The sequence below is a fragment of the Zonotrichia leucophrys genome, chromosome 1A (genome assembly GCF_028769735.1).
Source record: "Zonotrichia leucophrys gambelii isolate GWCS_2022_RI chromosome 1A, RI_Zleu_2.0, whole genome shotgun sequence".
NCBI classification, from domain to species: domain Eukaryota; kingdom Metazoa; phylum Chordata; class Aves; order Passeriformes; family Passerellidae; genus Zonotrichia; species Zonotrichia leucophrys.
Window position 1 is genome coordinate 52597996 of NC_088170.1, and position 17908 is coordinate 52615903.

The 17908-nt window shown below is 42.1% G+C and overlaps 1 protein-coding gene across 1 annotated transcript; it reads right to left on the reverse strand.

The window, feature by feature from the left end:
• Nucleotides 1-4958: 4958 nt before the first annotated feature.
• Nucleotides 4959-17624, reverse strand: SELENOO (selenoprotein O). Its single transcript, XM_064702765.1, has 9 exons — nucleotides 17078-17624; nucleotides 15561-15764; nucleotides 14403-14583; nucleotides 11188-11318; nucleotides 10543-10823; nucleotides 10046-10196; nucleotides 8312-8497; nucleotides 7108-7264; nucleotides 4959-6443 (listed from the first exon to the last, which is right to left on the reverse strand). The coding sequence occupies exons 1-9, from the start codon at nucleotides 17584-17586 to the stop codon at nucleotides 6252-6254; spliced, it is 1992 nt and encodes a 663-aa protein (XP_064558835.1). The 5' UTR covers nucleotides 17587-17624; the 3' UTR covers nucleotides 4959-6251.
• Between the last annotated feature and the right edge of the window lie 284 nt (nucleotides 17625-17908).

Here is a 17908-nt window from a genome sequence, read left to right on the forward strand (position 1 = left end):
TGCCCTGCCGTGCCCGTCTGAACGCTTTTGTAAGTTATTCTGCATTTCCCTCCCTTGTTTGGTTCTGCTGTAATTTGCCATCCTTAAACGATTTTCCTGCAAGGGAATTGTAAGCTACTTTTTGAGTCAGGGACAGCATTTCACAGTGTTTTTTCAAGAACTGAGGTATGGAGGCCTGAGAGTTCTAAAAGAGAAATAACTTTAAATCTGATCCTTGAGAGGGACTTGTGAAGTCACTTCAGAAAGACGAACTTTTTAATTCATGTTTCCACGGGGAGCCATGAGTGAATACAAAGAGCATCCTATGTCACCAGAAGGGTCAGACCAGCAGTGTCAGTGCTTAGAACCCTGCTCTAGGGAATCCGTGGAGGGATGGGAGAGGCCGCTGGTAGAAGGTAGGAAGCAGCACAGCTTGTGCTCCTTTGCTAGTACAAGCAAAGCTCTGAAGGTACTTGAGGTGATTTCAGTTCTTTGGGCAGAGGGTATGGGCAGGTATCTGCGGCACGTGAATCCTCAGGCAGCAGCCGACTCCTCTGGTTTGTAAAAGCTCACCTGAAGACTGTGGATTCTCACTGTGATTTTACAGTTGCTGGGCCCTGTGTCCACACTGTCCTTGCTCCAGGGGTGGCTCCTGGGACCAGGACTGGTCTGGGGGTGAGGTCTGGCTGCCCAGTGGAGCTGGGGCACAGCTCCTGTTCTGGCTCCATCAAGGGGCTGATGCTGCTGCTTTGGCCCAGGACAGCTCTGTGCTCCAACCCCAGTGGTGGCAGGGGTGGAAAGGAGGCATCAGAATATCAGTCCTAAGCTAAGATGCAAACATGGACATGTGCAATGAAAGCCATCCTGGAGCATGTCTGAAATTAGGGCAGATTCTTGATGTCAGGGAGTGCTGGTTTCAATCACTGGGTGCAAGGAGTGAGGAAAAGGATGCCTTCATGTGCTTCTGGCATGGCAAATGAGCAGCACAGCTACAGGGTTGGAGCTCCCATCAGTTTCTCCTCTTACATAACTCCAGCCCTTTATTTGCAATTATTTCCAAATTTCCTAATTTTTTAAAGTGTTGAATACAAATTAAAAAAAAAAAAACCCAAGCCAACAAAATTAATAACAAAGCAACATAATAGCATTTAGAGGTTAAAAAAAAGAAATATTTTTATCTGATTCTAAATTATTTATTTGATGTTTGTCATTCATTGCTTATTTCATCTTCCTTCAAATGTTCAAGTGTTTTTAAGTTGGTCTGCCAAATAAGATTTAGATTATGGACATTCCAACTAGGAAGTTTTAGGAACAAATTGCAGAATTGTTTCTTTCTAGATATATAATTCTTAGTAAATACATTTTTTTCCTAAATGTTTTCCACTTTCAAGTACTTGGCACAGAGTTGATTGACTTTTTAAGACCATTTTGATTATTTGTCAGCAACTCACTGTGGGAGGGTGGGGGGAGGACTCATTAATGCTGGAGCATGAGCTACCACCAGAACAGGCACCATGAGAAACTAGTCATGAGCTGGTGGTGTGTGCTCTCAGAGCCTGAGCTGCTGTCTGTCTGTCTGTCTGCACCTCCCCATGCTCCAGTGGTGGATATGCCTCACCTGGCTTTGATCATCTACACTGCAGACATTTACATCTGAGTCAGTTGTTTAGACTCTTTTTAAAGTTCATGTGGAGAAAAAGACACTTCTGAGGCATGATTTACATGTTTTATTTAGATGTCTATGCTAATATCAGGTGACTCACTGCCTGGAAAGGGGCTATTTCTCTCAATTTCCAGGTTTTTCTTTTACACAGGGAGCCTAGGGGAATGTTTTAAATACAGGAGTTTACATCTTAGATGTTTGAGCATCTCTCTTGAAGACCTGTGTGTTTTGCCCAAGAAAAGTCACCTCTGAGAACCAAAAAATGTATTTACCTTGTTCTTACAGAACAGTTCCAAGAGGAATTTGCTAATAGGGCACACTCACACTCTTATTCTGATGGATTTGGGCACACAGAGTGACACCATAATGTACCCAACATCAACCTTGTGAACTTACATATCCACTCAGAGAATAATTTCAGGCCAAGTGCTGGGCTGGGTATCTCTCTGCTGCCTGTGTGGACACTGTATGGGAGCTGTGGTTTTAAGGGAATTTTCAAAAATTCCGCTAAAAATTTAAAGCCTCATCACAAATGCTCTCCCTGCACCCTGAGGGTGGGTCTGGCAACATTTAAACTTACAATCACATTTAAAAAAGGGGTTTTTTGCTTTAAGTGAGTTTTCATTCATGATTTTGATGATTCATAGAGCTGCAATTCTATCACTTCTGCAACAAGCTGTGAAAAGAAATCCCTTGAAGTCTAGACAATGGAAAACAGTTTGTTTTCTGGCTCTATAGGCAGTGCTAAACAGAGAATCAAAGTTTACCTTATATCAAGCCTTGGGTAAGTTTTTTTTTTTTTAATCTAGAAGTACAAAGAGCCTTTGCACACTTAGCTTAGAAAACTTGACTTCCCCCCCTGATTTTCTGCTCCCCTGTTAATTAGGCATCTGCTGCAAGAATTGCACAAACAAAAATGGTGCAGTCTGTACCCATGTCTGTCTGGGGCTTTATCCCAGCCCTAATGTCCTTTGATTTGCATGGCATGTACCTGTGCTGCACACAGGGTGGCTGCATCCTTCAGCTCCACAGCTGATGTCAGGGTGAGGGAAAGGAGAGGTGTTAGGGGGAAGTGGCAGGACCAAATGCAACATTTGTGTACAGGTGAGAGGAACTGAGAACTGCACTGCACACTGAACACCTCCCACTGTCAACACAGGAAGCACAAATGACAAGATGTAAGCATGTAACCAAGGCAGTGGCAGCATTATTTAGAATTCAGACCTTGAGATCATACACTGGATGTGACACCATTGTGAAACCCTCCTCTTGGGTTCACATCTGTGATCAGTGTTGTTACCAGTAAAACTTTCAAGAAATAGGCATTAAGAAAAATATTAAAATTGCAATTTTAATTAATTTTAATAAAATAATCAAATCTGTAGCACTTATTTGGAAAAAAAAACCCAACAAACCCAACCCAGAAACAAACAAACAAAAACTCCAAACCCACACAACATTCCAAAATAAGAGCTGACATTAAAACATTCTGCAACTGGAGATTTACAAACTCATGAAGCAGAGTTATGGTAAGATCTTACCAAGTCATGAAAGGAGTCCCACTACCACATGAGACTATCCAGAGACTCATCTCCAACAGGTTCTCATTTCAGTTTTGTAATCTGGCTACCACTTGATTTTATGTGAGGGTACTTCAGGATATATGGTATAGCCACATACATGGCTTAGCATATGGTATAGGCTAAGTCTAATCAAGTATTTCCACAGAAAGCTTTTGATAGGAAGAGTCACCACTTCATTTTGAGCACAACTCCATGGTTTTTATATAAACAGAATATTTGGCCAGTAATAAATACTATTTTCAGAACCTATTGCAAATACAAGCAGTAAAAATCAAGAAGCAAATTATGATTTAAGTATTTAGATTCCCAAATGCTGTAAGCTGCACTCCCTTCTCTCTGAAGAACTGAGCTAAGTGATAACATTCTAGTGATAATAATTGTGCTGCTGCTCAACCTCCTGCTTCCACACTGCTCCAGGAACAAGAACAGAAGAAACTCTCTATCATCAGGGATCAAACTATGACCCACCTGCTGAAATGAGAATGCTGAAGAGCACAAGCATTCCACTTGGCTCTGGACCATCGTGCTTCTTCAAACACAAAGCACTGATGTTACTCATGCCCTGGGGAACCGAGCAGTTGGATGTCAGTGCAGCTGAACACGTGAAAACCTGAGTTTCTACTGCTGGTGAGCATCTGTCAGACATACAACTTTACTGAGGGGCACACCAAGGGGCTGCATTAATCATTCCAACCCTGGAAATTGATTGCAAGACCTCTTGCACTTGATTGACATGTGAGCAAAGAATATTTAGCAGCAAATAGCACTGTGTTTGCAGTTCTCACTGTACGATTCATTTTCCCTTTTAAAGATAAGATAATTGCTTGTAAATTATTCCAAAGTATCTCCTTCTGTGATTTTGGCAATATAGGTGCACAATAATTTGGTAGTTAATCCAAATTCTTTTATGTCCAAACACACAGTTATAGTATTATTCTCCTTCTCTGTACCACTATTAATAAAGACCTACTCAACCCCCCAAATTATTATTAGAATGCTGTTAAAAAGACTTGATACTTTAGGCATGGTTAAGAATCATTACTTTTTACACCATTTTGGTAAAGGAAAAGCTTGGACCGAGCTCTTCTAAAACTCTGTTCCCCTCTGTGTCCTGAAAGAAAAGATATAAACTGAGAAACAGAATCAGCACAGTCATGTTGATCAGTTTGGAGCAGCCTCTCCCCCCTCTGTTACTCCCTTGTGGAGCAGGCACACTGTAAGAGAGCACAGGTTCTGCAAGGGGATGTCTCAAGTGTATTGCAAATTGCCAGCACACTTTCCCTCCCTGATGCAATCCTGTTTACCCAGCACTGATTTTCTCTTAAAGTTTCTATTAAATGGTTTGGTTTCAGTAACCCAAATTTAAAGGAAGGCTAATCCTCAATGAAAGCTTCCAAATCCCACAAAAATGGATTATTCCCAGCAGGCCTCTTTCAACTACACCATTCTTCCATGGGCTAGGTAATACACCTAGTCTGTCCTTTCTTTAAGGACTCCAAAATCCCACAGAAAGTGCTGTGCTTGTCAGAGATCACAGCTCATCACAAATCAGTTCCTCCAGCTCCAAGACAGAGAAAATGTTTACATTCAAAGCATGCCCTATGTCCTGTGACAGTGAGGAGGACAAACTGACTATTAGTAAAGCAACAGTCCAGCTGTTCTCCATGTCTGCTGACAGCTCATACTGAGGAAGACTTAAAAAAACCCCAATTCAACCCAAACTGGGAACAAGTTTGCATGGGGGTAGCAGAAGAATTTCTTTAAGGACACATAAATCACAGTGTGAGACAGCGGTCTCTTTGGAAAGAGAAGCCTTTGCATTAAACCAAACCTTTCAGGAGTCTGAACTTGTAACAGTCCTTCAAACAGAAACTCAGAAAGCTCAGTAACAACTAACTACAGAACAACTTCGATGATGTGACAATAATGGCAACCAACCTTCCCCTGAAACCTCAAGTGAAGCATTTTAAGTAACTTGTGAGCAAGTCAGCTCCTCCTCTCATCCCACATCCTCCAGCATCTTTTACCCCAGCTCAAACAGCACGTTCCTAAATGACAAACTTCCAGCTTGAAGATTTTCAAGGACCATGGAAACCAACTAAATAGTGCAAGAGTAGAGAAGGATTGGAAGAACCCCACTGACCTATGTGATGAGCAGGTACCTCACCTGCCACACTTCTCAAACAGGCAGACTCTGTTAGGAGCACAGAAATAAATACACAACACACCTGGATTTGAGTGCTGGGGTAGTTTAAGGCTCAAGCTAATTTGGCTTATGGATCCTGCCCAAGGCAATTGGGTTACAAACTGCACTCCTGAGTTTAGCAGATATTTATGGGTGTTGTGTGCAAACATACTGAACCTGAATAAACTTCACCACAAAGTTTTCAAGTGCAGATGTATGTAATCTCCCTTAATTCTGCTCTTAAAAAAATTCAATTGCTCCCCCCAAATTCTAGCCTGCACACATTCTCAGAAAATAGATAACGATTAAATACCAATCTGAAGGTTCAGAAGAAATGAACTACTTAATTAAATGAAACATAGCTTCAAACAAGCAACACTGAATCTGTTCCTCCATTAAAGAGGACTAAAAGTTTCTGCATAGAGAAAGCAGTAAATAAATACCAGAAGTACTATTAGTTAAGACATCAGACAAAAACAGATCAGATTCCTGACTTGCTATTTTTGTCTTCACATAACAACAATTCCATTTGGATGATTGAAGTTCAGCCTGCCTCAAGATAAAATACTGCTTTTAACTTGCAATGTAGTGAGGATAAAGGAAAGACTTTGGGTCTTTAAACATTTATATTACTGATGTGTATGGGCTGTTGATTGTCACTGGTCTGTTCCAAGATCCACAATTCCTTCAAGTTAAGCACAGCTGAAGACTGCTGCAGAAGCATCCAAATGTAGTGTTGTTTCAATAACTTAATAGCACTTTGATGTTTGCCTTGCTGAATTCTTCACTGCTGAAGGAGGATCAGAGTCTTCAGTTGACAGCAAAAAACAAAGCAAGGCAGTTATGAAGATCACGTAACGCAGAGCTCTGAAGCCCACAGTGGAGGTTTGCTGCAATAGGATTGTTTGCTTCTGCTCTCCTGAGAACAAGCAGCTGCTGCAGCTGCTCCCTCCTCTTCTGCATCCTCCTTCACCTCCTGGAACCCTTCTGCTTCTTGGAATGGATGTTCTAAGAGCTTCAGTACCTTTCTTACCTAGAGAGAAAACATAGCATGGTTAAGAATTTAGGAAGTGAAGGCAAAATGGTATGGAGAAGAACCTCATGCCAAATAATGAGCAAGTGTATTGTATTTAATGCATGAACTCCAGACAAGTCAAATGTTAAACAGATGAACAAAATATATAAGATGCAAACTGTAAAATTGTACCTGGCTGAGTTTGTATATGTATGGAACTCAGGCTCAAATAACTTGAAATGCAAATATTAAATATAAATTCTTACATAATTTCTCAAAATAAATTAATTATCCCATATTCTGCATGTAATGTTCCAGATGCTGAAGGTGAAAGTTGTAAATTTTAAAAGATAACATTTTCCAGAAAGGAACAAGTGTAAATTAATCCTCAACTGCCTTCCACGCCACTCTCAGGACAGTAAAAGCAGTGTACATGCTTTGTCCTGAGGTCAGCCTACAAGAGCTGGTGAAGTTCAGATTCAGAGTTTTGACTCCATTGTTTGTCCTGCAGACCTTAAAATTACAGTGACAATAAAAACAATAGAGGTCTCCTGAGCAGTGAATTCCCAATGCCCTTACTGCCCAAGATTCCAGACTAAATTTTGCCAGGTATAATGTCAGTCATTGACAGCACCACTACACATCCACACAAACCTAGAGAGAGAGAGCAGTAACAGCATACCTCTGAGAAATCCCCATTTTCAGCTGCTTCTATGGCATTCTGGGCAATGTAATTCCTCAAGATATATTTTGGATTGTTTGAATTCATGACTTTGACACGCTCAGTGTTCCAGGCATCAGCATTACCAACACTTTCTATTTCCTTCTGCAAACGAACTCTGAAATTAAGCAGGTGACAACGACTGGTTTTTACCAAGAACCACATGTAGAAGTGGACACATTTTCTTGTTTTGAAATACTTCATTTGCAGTTCTTAAAAAATACTACATCATCTATAATCCTCTCAGTTTATAAAATGCAGCATGACAACAGAATAGAAAACACCACTTAGTTTAAAAGCAGTACTAGGGACAGTCAGCAGGTCCTGACACAGCTCAAGGAAGTGGCACAGCACAGCAATTCTGTTCTCCAAAGTCAGAGGAAGACACAGGATATGGTCTGTTCTGCATTGCTCTGCAATGACTGACACATTCAGGTCTTGTCTTTCAAGTATTTCTATATTGTTTATTGGTTAAAGTGTTTGCTGTTCTGGTAAAAGCACAAGGATGCAATACAGCAGAGGCAGTTTGAGGTACTTTCTATGAGTAGTATTTGCTAAAGCTCTCAGACCTGCTGGAGAACAAAATCACAGGCAGCAAGGTGAGGGAAGATCTGCCCTAATCCACACAGTACAAAAAATTAAAGCTGTATTCAGGGTTTTTTTTACAGAAGAAATCTCCTGCTAACACTTATGTTTTTAGGCTTTAGAACAGTCTGGATATTTGTTTTTCCTGGCCATGATTTCTGTTTTTACTCTTTGATTAAGAATACTTGCTTTCTATATTAACACAAATTTCAAAGGATAGAATGCTTAGAGGTCAGTCAGTTGTAGTTGCTGAGCACTTAAAAGTTCACAACTGGAATTAGTCTATGTCAGAATCAATATCAACACTGGTGAAGCACTTTTCATACTAGAGTTGATGCTAGGTGATTTCTACATCCTCACACTACTTCAAAATTTAGTAAACAAAGTAAAAAGATGACCTTGAACTTTCACAGTAACAAGGACACTGATCATGGCAGTAGATAATATTCTCCAGTTGCATGACCTCCTCACCTTCCTAATCGGTATTTGACACTGGGTGTCTTTTGTGAGACATGCACATTGTTCTCAAAATGCAGAAATACAATATCAATAGTGAGATATTAATACTGAGAAACTTTACCTGTATTTCTCCAGCCATTCCTTCCAGTGTCTTTTATTTCTGCTAAGCAAATCATCTGCTGTTAACTGCTGCAGTTTGGAGAACTGTTCAATGCGTTCCAGCTCTTTATTTATATTAGCTTTTGTTCCAATTAATGCTAACAGCTGAGGGTTAGACTGAGCCAACATCAGCATCATTGACAGCTGTCTGGGAACAAAAAGAACAAAGTTAGATACTAAAGTTGAGCTGCTCATCAAGAACCATCTCCTTGCAATCAAAGTAGATACAAAAACATTCACAACAAACTGGGATTTCACTAGAGAGGTTAAGTAACAGAAATTCGTAATTAGCAAAACAACTTCTATTATAAACGATCCTAATTTTACTTTTTCTTTTATTTCTTTAACACCTACTATTTTTGCCAGTACTAATAAAAACCTAAATGATATGGGGGAAAATACTTCATTTCAGTCCCATGAGACCAACACTGTGTTTAATTTTTTTAGTTAGCCAGTCTAAATCACAGATGAGAACTGCTTTCTGGTAATAAGTTCCAAACAATATCCAGACTACTCTGCTGCAGGTTTGACTAGGATTGCGTCTTTTAATATTTCACTGTGTTAGCTGGTGCTGTGCAATAGCTCCACCTTAGTTTGCAATACTATGCTAGCTTTTATTTTTCCTGAATTAATAACTGCAGCATAGCATAAAGTAAAATAAAAACCCAAAGAGTTGCAGCATATCAAAATACAAAGTGTTTTTATCTCCTCTGTGAATGCAGTTTTAAGCAAAGGACAAAAGAAACATTTCTCCTGACTTCAAAATAGACAACTCATTATATCAAGTTATATTGTCCTACTTTTAGTCAGCAGAGATAAGCCAGGTGCTTTGATTTCTGAGTTTATATAAAGTACTATTGAGACCTGATGTACACATCTGATATGCCTAGATCTGTGATATCCAGGTGCTGGGATTAAAAAAGAAATCAGTTAAGCACTCACTTTAATATAGTACTATTCCCCTCCAAAATGTCATATCCCTATCATGATGACTTATACCTGCTTTTCATGTTTCTCTAGTCCTGAATGCAGTGTTTAAAAAATACTGTCCCATCTCTACCATACAAGCTATCTCTGTACTGTGCTATCAACACACAGCAAAAGCTGAAAAATTTGGTGGGTTCATCCTTCGTGGAGCACTTACTTAAAGAAGGCAGGGGGAAGGGAGAGAAGTATACCCAAAATATCTTTAATTCTTTCCCCATCTGCAAAAGGTGAAAAATTGCTGCAGTCACTGCAGCAGTTGAACATGAGTTATTATTTTTCCACGCTCAGAGTAGCTGGACTGCAGAACAAACAGGACATGGACTACACCACCTAAAGGTTATCCTGAGGCCAGAACTTCAGCACTTGAAAGTGACTTTGCTGAGAGTACACTAGCAGAACACAGCAGAATTGTAGCTCAAACCCATTTCTTCTGTAAAATACTCCCATATCACTTCATTATTTGGCACTCTCATTGCCTCAAGTCAGCAGAGACAGGGAAAGAAATGAAAAAAAAAAGACCAAGCAAAAGCTCAGACAACTTTAACTCAAGAGTCAACTGCTGAAAGTCAGTGCTGTGTATCATGGTGCATCTTCTCAACAGTGACATTTCCAATCTCAAAATCAGTGAAATATTATATACCATGCAGAGTTCATTATGGTTATAATGAAACTAAAAGCAAAAACCAAAAGCATTGAAGCAGAGTAATACCTTGGATCCATCTGTGGTTTAAAAACAACTTTCAACTCTTCCACAGAAGCACACTGACTTGTAAGCTCTTCTAAGAAATCTTCAAATTTTGAAGGATCAATGTCTACTGAGAATGAACTCAGCAAGTAAAAAATATTTGTGAAGTCTCCAGCTGAAAAAATTAATTTTATGAGTAATGCAACTAATAAAGCAGCAGGAAAGCAGTTCCCATACCTCCTTCTACCTCCTCCCACAGCAGTACAGGTCACCATTCTAAAGAGGCAAATAAACTGTTCTCTCAGTGAGGGTGCAAATGTGAAACAAGGGCCCTGCATTAGGCAACAACTACTCCACAGCTCACAATAAGGTAATTATTTTCAGCTTTTTGTTCTTCTCCCAGATAACAATGTAGCTGCACAAGGCTACTTTCTTTTAAGGTCAAGATATAAATTTTGTTTTGATTTGATAATAGATTCTGATAGGCTATTAAATAAGCACCTTCTGTGCTGTTCACCAACCTGTGAGATGCATGGTTTCAAGCAGTTCAGACACCAGCTTGCTATCTTCTTCTAATTCCAGTTGGATTAGGCCTAGTTTTTTTCTCATCTTCTGCAAATAGTGTTTCTCAAATTCTGCATCATATTCCTCCTCCAGGATGAGTTGGCTTATTTCCAAGGGCAGCTCTGGAACTAAAGCTTCAGCAAGTTTCCCCAGGTTCCACTTGCAAATCTCAGGCTGTTTGTTGTAGGCATAGCGCCCTGTGTTATCAGAACCATTGCACACATGCTCAGGGTCATACCTACAGGAGAAGAAATGGTCAGCATTCTTCTACACACCTGGACACCAATACTGGGAGAAGTGGTACTTTTATTATTTTAGTCTGCTCTAGGAATTAAAAAAATTGGAAGGAAACAATCCTTGATTCTTTTCCCAAAGCCACAGGCTACAAGAACAGTCTAACAGCTAGAGATGCTGTGAACACAGTTGCAACTACATTGACAAGAAGAATTACAGGAGAACTAAACTACCTTGATCTCCTTTGCCATGAAGATAATTCAAAAATCTACTTTAGAATTAAAATATTAAAGCAACCATGAACACAACGATTGTCCTGCATAGTAATAACAACATATCCACATTCCAAACAGTGATGCCCCACTGACCTGTCCATAAAGCCAAAAGGGCCATAGTCAATGGTCAGTCCAACAATGCTCATGTTATCTGTATTCAGCACGCCATGGCAAAACCCCACACACTGCCACTCCGCAACCAGCCTCGCCGTGCGCCTGGTGACCTGAAAGGAAGGGCCTGGTGTTCATTTGGCACCACAACAACCTATTTCCAACACATCCATGTATTTCCTAGCCTGAACTGATGTTTCTACAGCTCCAACAGAAGCAGATTCTGGCAGTATGCACACAAACATCTTAAGCACAGTTTGTCTCTCTCCTCCTGTTCCCCTGCCTCCCATTTCCATGTGCATCCACTTCTCTCCTTCCATGCTTGACTTGCCAGTCAACTGAACAGCTTTCAAATACTCTGGGGACAGGACACTGAAATAAACTGTTTGACATCAGACTTGCATACTAGTGTAGTCATTATACTAATATATTATTTTGCCTAATATTAATTTTAAAGAGTAACTACAGGCAGGAAATCACATCAGCAAGTGTTGTCTTTTGGTTTACCTCATATGTAGGGGTGATTTACAGGAAGGCTGAAGTGCTGACACAAAAAACCTATTCAGTGCAAACAGGTTTTAGCACTGATAAACATTTGTCTCCATGTTCTGAGTGGAAATAAGGCTACGAGATTAAATCAAAGTATTGCAAGAATGATGATTTTATTTAAATGCAATTCTTCACCAAATGCATGTTTCATTAATAATTTTCCTTGCTGAACTGAGAACTATTTGTATGGAATAAAATCACTGCATGTGCCCCATCCTTCAAATAAACAGTGTAATATTTTAAAGCAGTTCTAGTTATTTAAATACATTAACCCACCTGGCAACTACAATAGTAAAAATCTACAAGTCAGAAGCTAACATGGATTTTAAATAAAACTAGTTGCAAATACTTGACTAAATTGCTGTAAGTAAAAATTTTGTATAGCCATTCACTAAAACTTAAATCAAATTATTTTCATAGATAAAATAATTTTTCTTCCCAAACAGCTAGCAATGCACAAAAATTCAAAACAACTATTTGCTCCACGCTGCAGTGTAAATGTATTCCATTAAGGTTCAAAAACCAATCTACTAATTGTTCAATTAGATCTTTCTATGCCTTTGTGTTCAAATCCAGAATTTTTCTACCTTTAAAAAAAAAATACATTAAGTCAAGTAAAGAAGAAAAATTAGACAAATCTTGCCCTGACTGGCAGTGAAAACCACAAATGATGCAATGAAACACAACCTTTTGGTCTACCTTGAGATAGATAGATAGATAGATAGATAGATAGATAGATAGATAGATAAATAGACAGATAGACAGACTTCTATTTTTTCCAATATTCTCAGGGTAGGTACTTTACCTACCTACTTTACCATCTTTCCTGAATGCTGATTCATGGGGCAGCTGGAAGCCAGCAGCCAGCTGCATGTGTCCAAAACTAATTACCTAGGCCATGACCCAGTAAGAGAGGCACACCCTGCACAATGGCTCTGTGCCAGGAAAATGTAAAATTTAAAAATAAAAAATCCTGGCCACCAGGGTTGGGATGAAAGCACTCCAGTGGTAAGGCAGTCCTTGTATGGATGCACTGCACTCCACCAGGGCTCTGGTGAAAAGAAATGCCCCTGATGAGAGTGCCCAAAAGCAACTAAAGCTTGGGTGACACTCAAAGATGAGTATATTGATAATGAAGAGACAGCTCTCAGCATCCTCTTTAACCTTTATTATTTTTGATCAACATTTTTCTACAGCTAGACAAACCCGAAGGCAAGTATGGTGTGTGTATAGATGAGACTGTCAGCTGAAGGACATGCTCATTTAAATTTAGAAAACAGCTACAAATTATTTGAGAAGTACAGATAATGATGTCTGCTTTCTAGGCAGTGCTGTGAAACGCAATCACATGCAATGTACTTTTACTTTTTTCTCCATTTCCTCCACAGTGCAGAAAGAATGACAAAACAAGATAAGAGCTGAAGTGACAGCAGTTCCCTGTAAATAGATGTGTTTGTTCAATTAAAAAAGGACTGGGGTGATTTTCAGGTGGAGGAAAGTCTAGAAAGTTTCCACTAAGGATGAGAGAAAACATGAGGAGGCAATGACAGCACAGACATGGAGTGGGGACAGGCAGTGGCACGGGGAGCACAACAAACAAAAAATGGATCTGGGGAAACAAGCAAAGGATGCTAGGAATACAGGTGGGGGGAAGGAGAAGGAAACCAGTAGTAACTGGGCCAGGAAAAGCAGCCAAAAGCAGGAAGAGGCAGGACTGGGCATACACACACATCCAACGATCCCCAAGTCCCATGACTTCTGTGCCATCAGGAAGCAAACACGCCACCACTACAGAGCTGGACACAACAGAGTGAGTGACAAGCCACAGCTCTTCTCATCAACCCAAACTGTCCACACACAAAGGACTTGTCCAGAAGAGTTAAACTCTTTGGAACATAGTGGTGAACCAAGCCACAGCTGGCTTTGCAGAATTAATGCAAATGTGCACAGGTTGTGGTAAAGAAAAAAAAAGGGCAAGAAACCAAACTCTGGAATGTCAGCTGTCAAGTCTGGGTTTTGACCTCTTATCAGTCTGCTATGAAAGTGCATCATGCTGCAGCCATTCCCTCAGTCCATACCAGATCATTTCAGGTTTCAAAGCACCACAACAGCTTTCACATAGACTAGTCAAGTATTAGACACTGATATTTTTTAATTACTGTTTGCTGGCTAGTTATAAAAGTGCTCAACTGCCTTTTAACATTTCAGTTCTAAAGTCTGAAGTTAAACTGATTTGCAGACAACATTCCTGTTCATAATCTGGAAAACGAGACTCAGCATCTCAGTATTTTACAAAATGATGCCTTGCAAGTAATGTCTCAGCACCATCAACTCATCATCTGACAGTCAGAGCCAGAACTCCTTCTCCCAGTCTAAGACAGTCCCAGAAAATGGAGACAAGCCTTCAGAAGCTCCCCCAAAGCAGGGAAATCATGATTTACCATTAGAAAAGTTACACTGTTTCCACTGGTTAGATCAATATCAACACTGTTTTTATCAATAAGGTCTACTGAGAGTGCTTTCTTCAAAGAAGAGTTCAGACATTTGAATGATACAAAGTTCTAGCTGACTCCAGTCATCTGTGCCTGCAGATGGACTTCCTGAAGACGACTGGTATGGATTTATGAAGAGAATCTGATCTTCCTTACCTCTTTGAAGAAAGCAGCATTCCTCTGAACAGTGTTGTCTGAATGAGCCTCCTGGATTTCTGGGTAGAAAGTGCTGATCACATAATCGAGCATCTGTATTCGAATGTCATTTCGGTTCACGCTGGGACCCTTGCGTCCTGTGTACTCATCAGGGGGCTTAAAAATTTCAAAAGAGCCAAACCTGTTTCAAAATAAAAACATGTTTGAGAATTATCTGATACTATTAACATAATTTGATATTGCATGTAACAAAAACATTTACTGTTGTTGCAGTAACAGCACATTATCTCCTAACACCAATTCTTAGGTGACTGAGAGAAAAGACCTGCAAGATTCCTGCACTGAACGTGTGAGGCTCAGTGACTTGGTGGAAGGAAGCTCCTACATCCACATGGACCTGAACTGACCAACCCTGCCAGTACTCAACACCAGCTCATTAAAGTTCCTTACAACTCCTCCTACTGAAAAATTTGTATCCTGCAGGTATGTAGAAGTTGTACTTATTTTAAATACTAGACTGTACATCTAGCATACCAAATATATTTTCCAGCTATGTAAACACACAGGAATGCACACAAATATACACATACATATGAAAGCACATATTCCTCATACCTCACCTTCCTCTAATTTTCTGTAACCTTAGAGGAAGCAATGCAACTTCCTGAAATGCCTAATAGCTTCTGCTGGAGCAGGAACCTCATACACTTCCCAGGCAGGGAAAGTACCCCCAAACTTTCACAGAACTCAGTAGAATTTTCACAGAACTTTACAGAACTTCACTTTCACAGAACTTTACATTAGAACTGGAATTAAGGATCGAGGTATAATACACCACTACTACTACTATTAAAAAGAAAAAAATAATGTATTCTGTACAGGAATAAACGCGAAAAATCTCTTCTCCTAAGTCTGCAGAACTTAATTCTTCTTTCTACCAGGCCAGCATTCCTAGTATTTATCTGTCTCTGTGCAAGGACAGCAGCCCATCCCATCTGCTGAGCAAGAAAAGCAGCTTCCTACAGCCCAGCAAAAGAAGTTCCAAGCCTCCAGAACAAGAAACACAAACGGTGCTGTTAGGGAAATACACTTTAGAAGACTGCTTAGTTTTAAAGGAAAAAAACCAAAACAAAACTGATCATCAAAACAGGCTCCTACCTTATAAATGTAGAGGCTATTCTCAGAACGACTGTACACCTTTCATGTTTTGGGTTCCCATCATAAAAGATGTCCCGAAGGACTCTGGAGTCGGAGGTGACGCAGGTGCCGGCACGGGTGGTCGGGATCCCCAGGTGGAACATGGCCTCGCTGCACAGGAACTCGCGGATGCTGGAGCGCAGCACCTTCCGCCCATCCGCCTGCCTGCGCCGGGGACACACGGACAGCATGAGCCTCTGAGGCACCAACTCCTGTCTCCTCTGCAGCAGCAGAGAAATAAAAGCCTAGGAGAAACACACTCTGTCCACGGTCCCACACAAAAGCAGTGGCAGACGTGAAAAGCTGGACCTTCAAACTTCTGTTAAAGTTCAATTAGATGGACACACCAACTTGCAATGAAGAGCACACACAACAGAATAAACCTTCCAGGCACACATATCCTTTCTAATCATTAACTATGTTTGTTCTATTGATGCACTACTATTTCACAAATTTTTTAACATTTGGACAGCTATATCTATTTTATTGTTTATCAACTCAATGGTTTCCTCTTCATTAAATGAAATATAATGAACAATATTATTTTGAATCTTTCTGGGTAAGCAATTTAGAAATGGGGTCCTAAATATGAGCATGCACAACAGCTGCTCTAAAAAAAAATAAAAACAAAGACACAGGCAACAAACTAGCTTATTTAATAGATACTAAGCAAATGGAATAGACACAGGTGGTTCTCAGCCCACACTCCCAGCACTTCCAAAGCCACAGGCAAGCAGGAGAGCTGCCCAGGGCAGACCTACAAAGCTACCACCATAGCTGGGACTTTCACTGAGATTTCCTTAACCCTCACAGACTTGAAGAAGGCCTTCAGAAGACCACATACATGAAACTAAGGTGTTACAGAGACTGTAGGGCTGGAACAGAAAACACAGGAAATGCAATTGGGAAAAATGATCTGAAATATTTAAAGGCTAATGTGACTAATGCAGATACCCATCCCTTGCAGGGATTTGGTCAGTATGCCATTCTGGGGACTTTCCACTATTCCCTCCTACAGCTGGGAAGAGTGGAAAGAAGGACCAGCAGAACCAAAACGCCCAAATTCAAATACCATCTGTGTGGGCAGCAATTACACACTGCTCTCCCCACTGTCATCATGGCCTGCATCCTGCCAAAGAGAGGAACCGCAGGGATTACCAGGGTTATCCTTGGAGGATAACCAGGGACAGAAATAATGTGCCACCTAAATGATGCAGTGAGATGCAGTTACACTCTTGTTTCCCATTGGAAAACTTTGCCACCTCCTGATCTGGCATTTAAGCATTACACTCGCTGCTGCCAAAGGTAAACAAAAAACAAATAACCACGAGGGCTTAAGAGACGACCTTTGCCTCAGGGAATGACCCTCAGCACGGCTCCAGCCCCTCGCTAATGCGACCTGCGGGCCCCGTGCTCCCCGCACAGCGCCCGGGCCGCGCCCCGCCGGCCGCTCCGGCCCCGTCCCGCCCGGGCCTTACCGGGAAAAGGGGGTGATGCCGGCGCCCTTGAGCTGGATCTCCCAGCGCTCGCCCCGCGGGCCCAGCACCTCGCCCAGGTACATGGCGGCGCCGTCGCCCAGCTGCCCCGCGAAGCTGCCGAACTGGTGCCCGCAGTAGCAGTGAGCCGCGGGCTCCGCGCCCGCCGGCACCCGGTTCCCGCTGAAGAACAGCGCGGCCTCGGCCTCGGCCTCCTCCGGGTCGGCCGCGGGCGCCTCCAGCCCCAGCAGCGCCAGCGCCGGCAGCGACATGGCCACGAGCCGCGGGTTCTGCAGCGGGCTGGGCCGCACCCGAGCGAAGCAGGCGCCGGGCACGGCCCGCGGGCCGCTCTCCTCAGAGGCGTCCACGGGCAGCGAGCGCAGAGCCAGGTTATCGAAGCGCAGCGCGCCCAGCCAGCCCCCGCCGCCCTCGGGCCGCTGCATGGCCGGGCCCGACACCGCCCGCAGCAGCCGCGGGCCGAAACGGCGGGCGCTGCGCAGCACCGAGGCCATGCGGCCAGGCCGGGGGCGGTGCTGCGCCCAGTCCCGCCCATGGGGACAGCCCGGCCGTGGGACAGCCCGGCCGTGGGCACGGACAGCCCGGCCGTGGGGACAGCCCGCCCGTAGGCACAGCCCGGCCATGGGCACAGCCCCTCCGGAGAGCCCAGAGCGCGGCCGGGCCCGGCAGATGAAACTGCTTCCCGGGCGGAGCAGCGCAGCCAGCCGGTTGCGGGGGTGCTGGACCCACAAGAAGAAAAAAGATAAACGAATGTATACCACAAGTCAGAACTTATTCAGAATGCTCCTGTTTTGTGTTATTTCAATTAACAGCAGC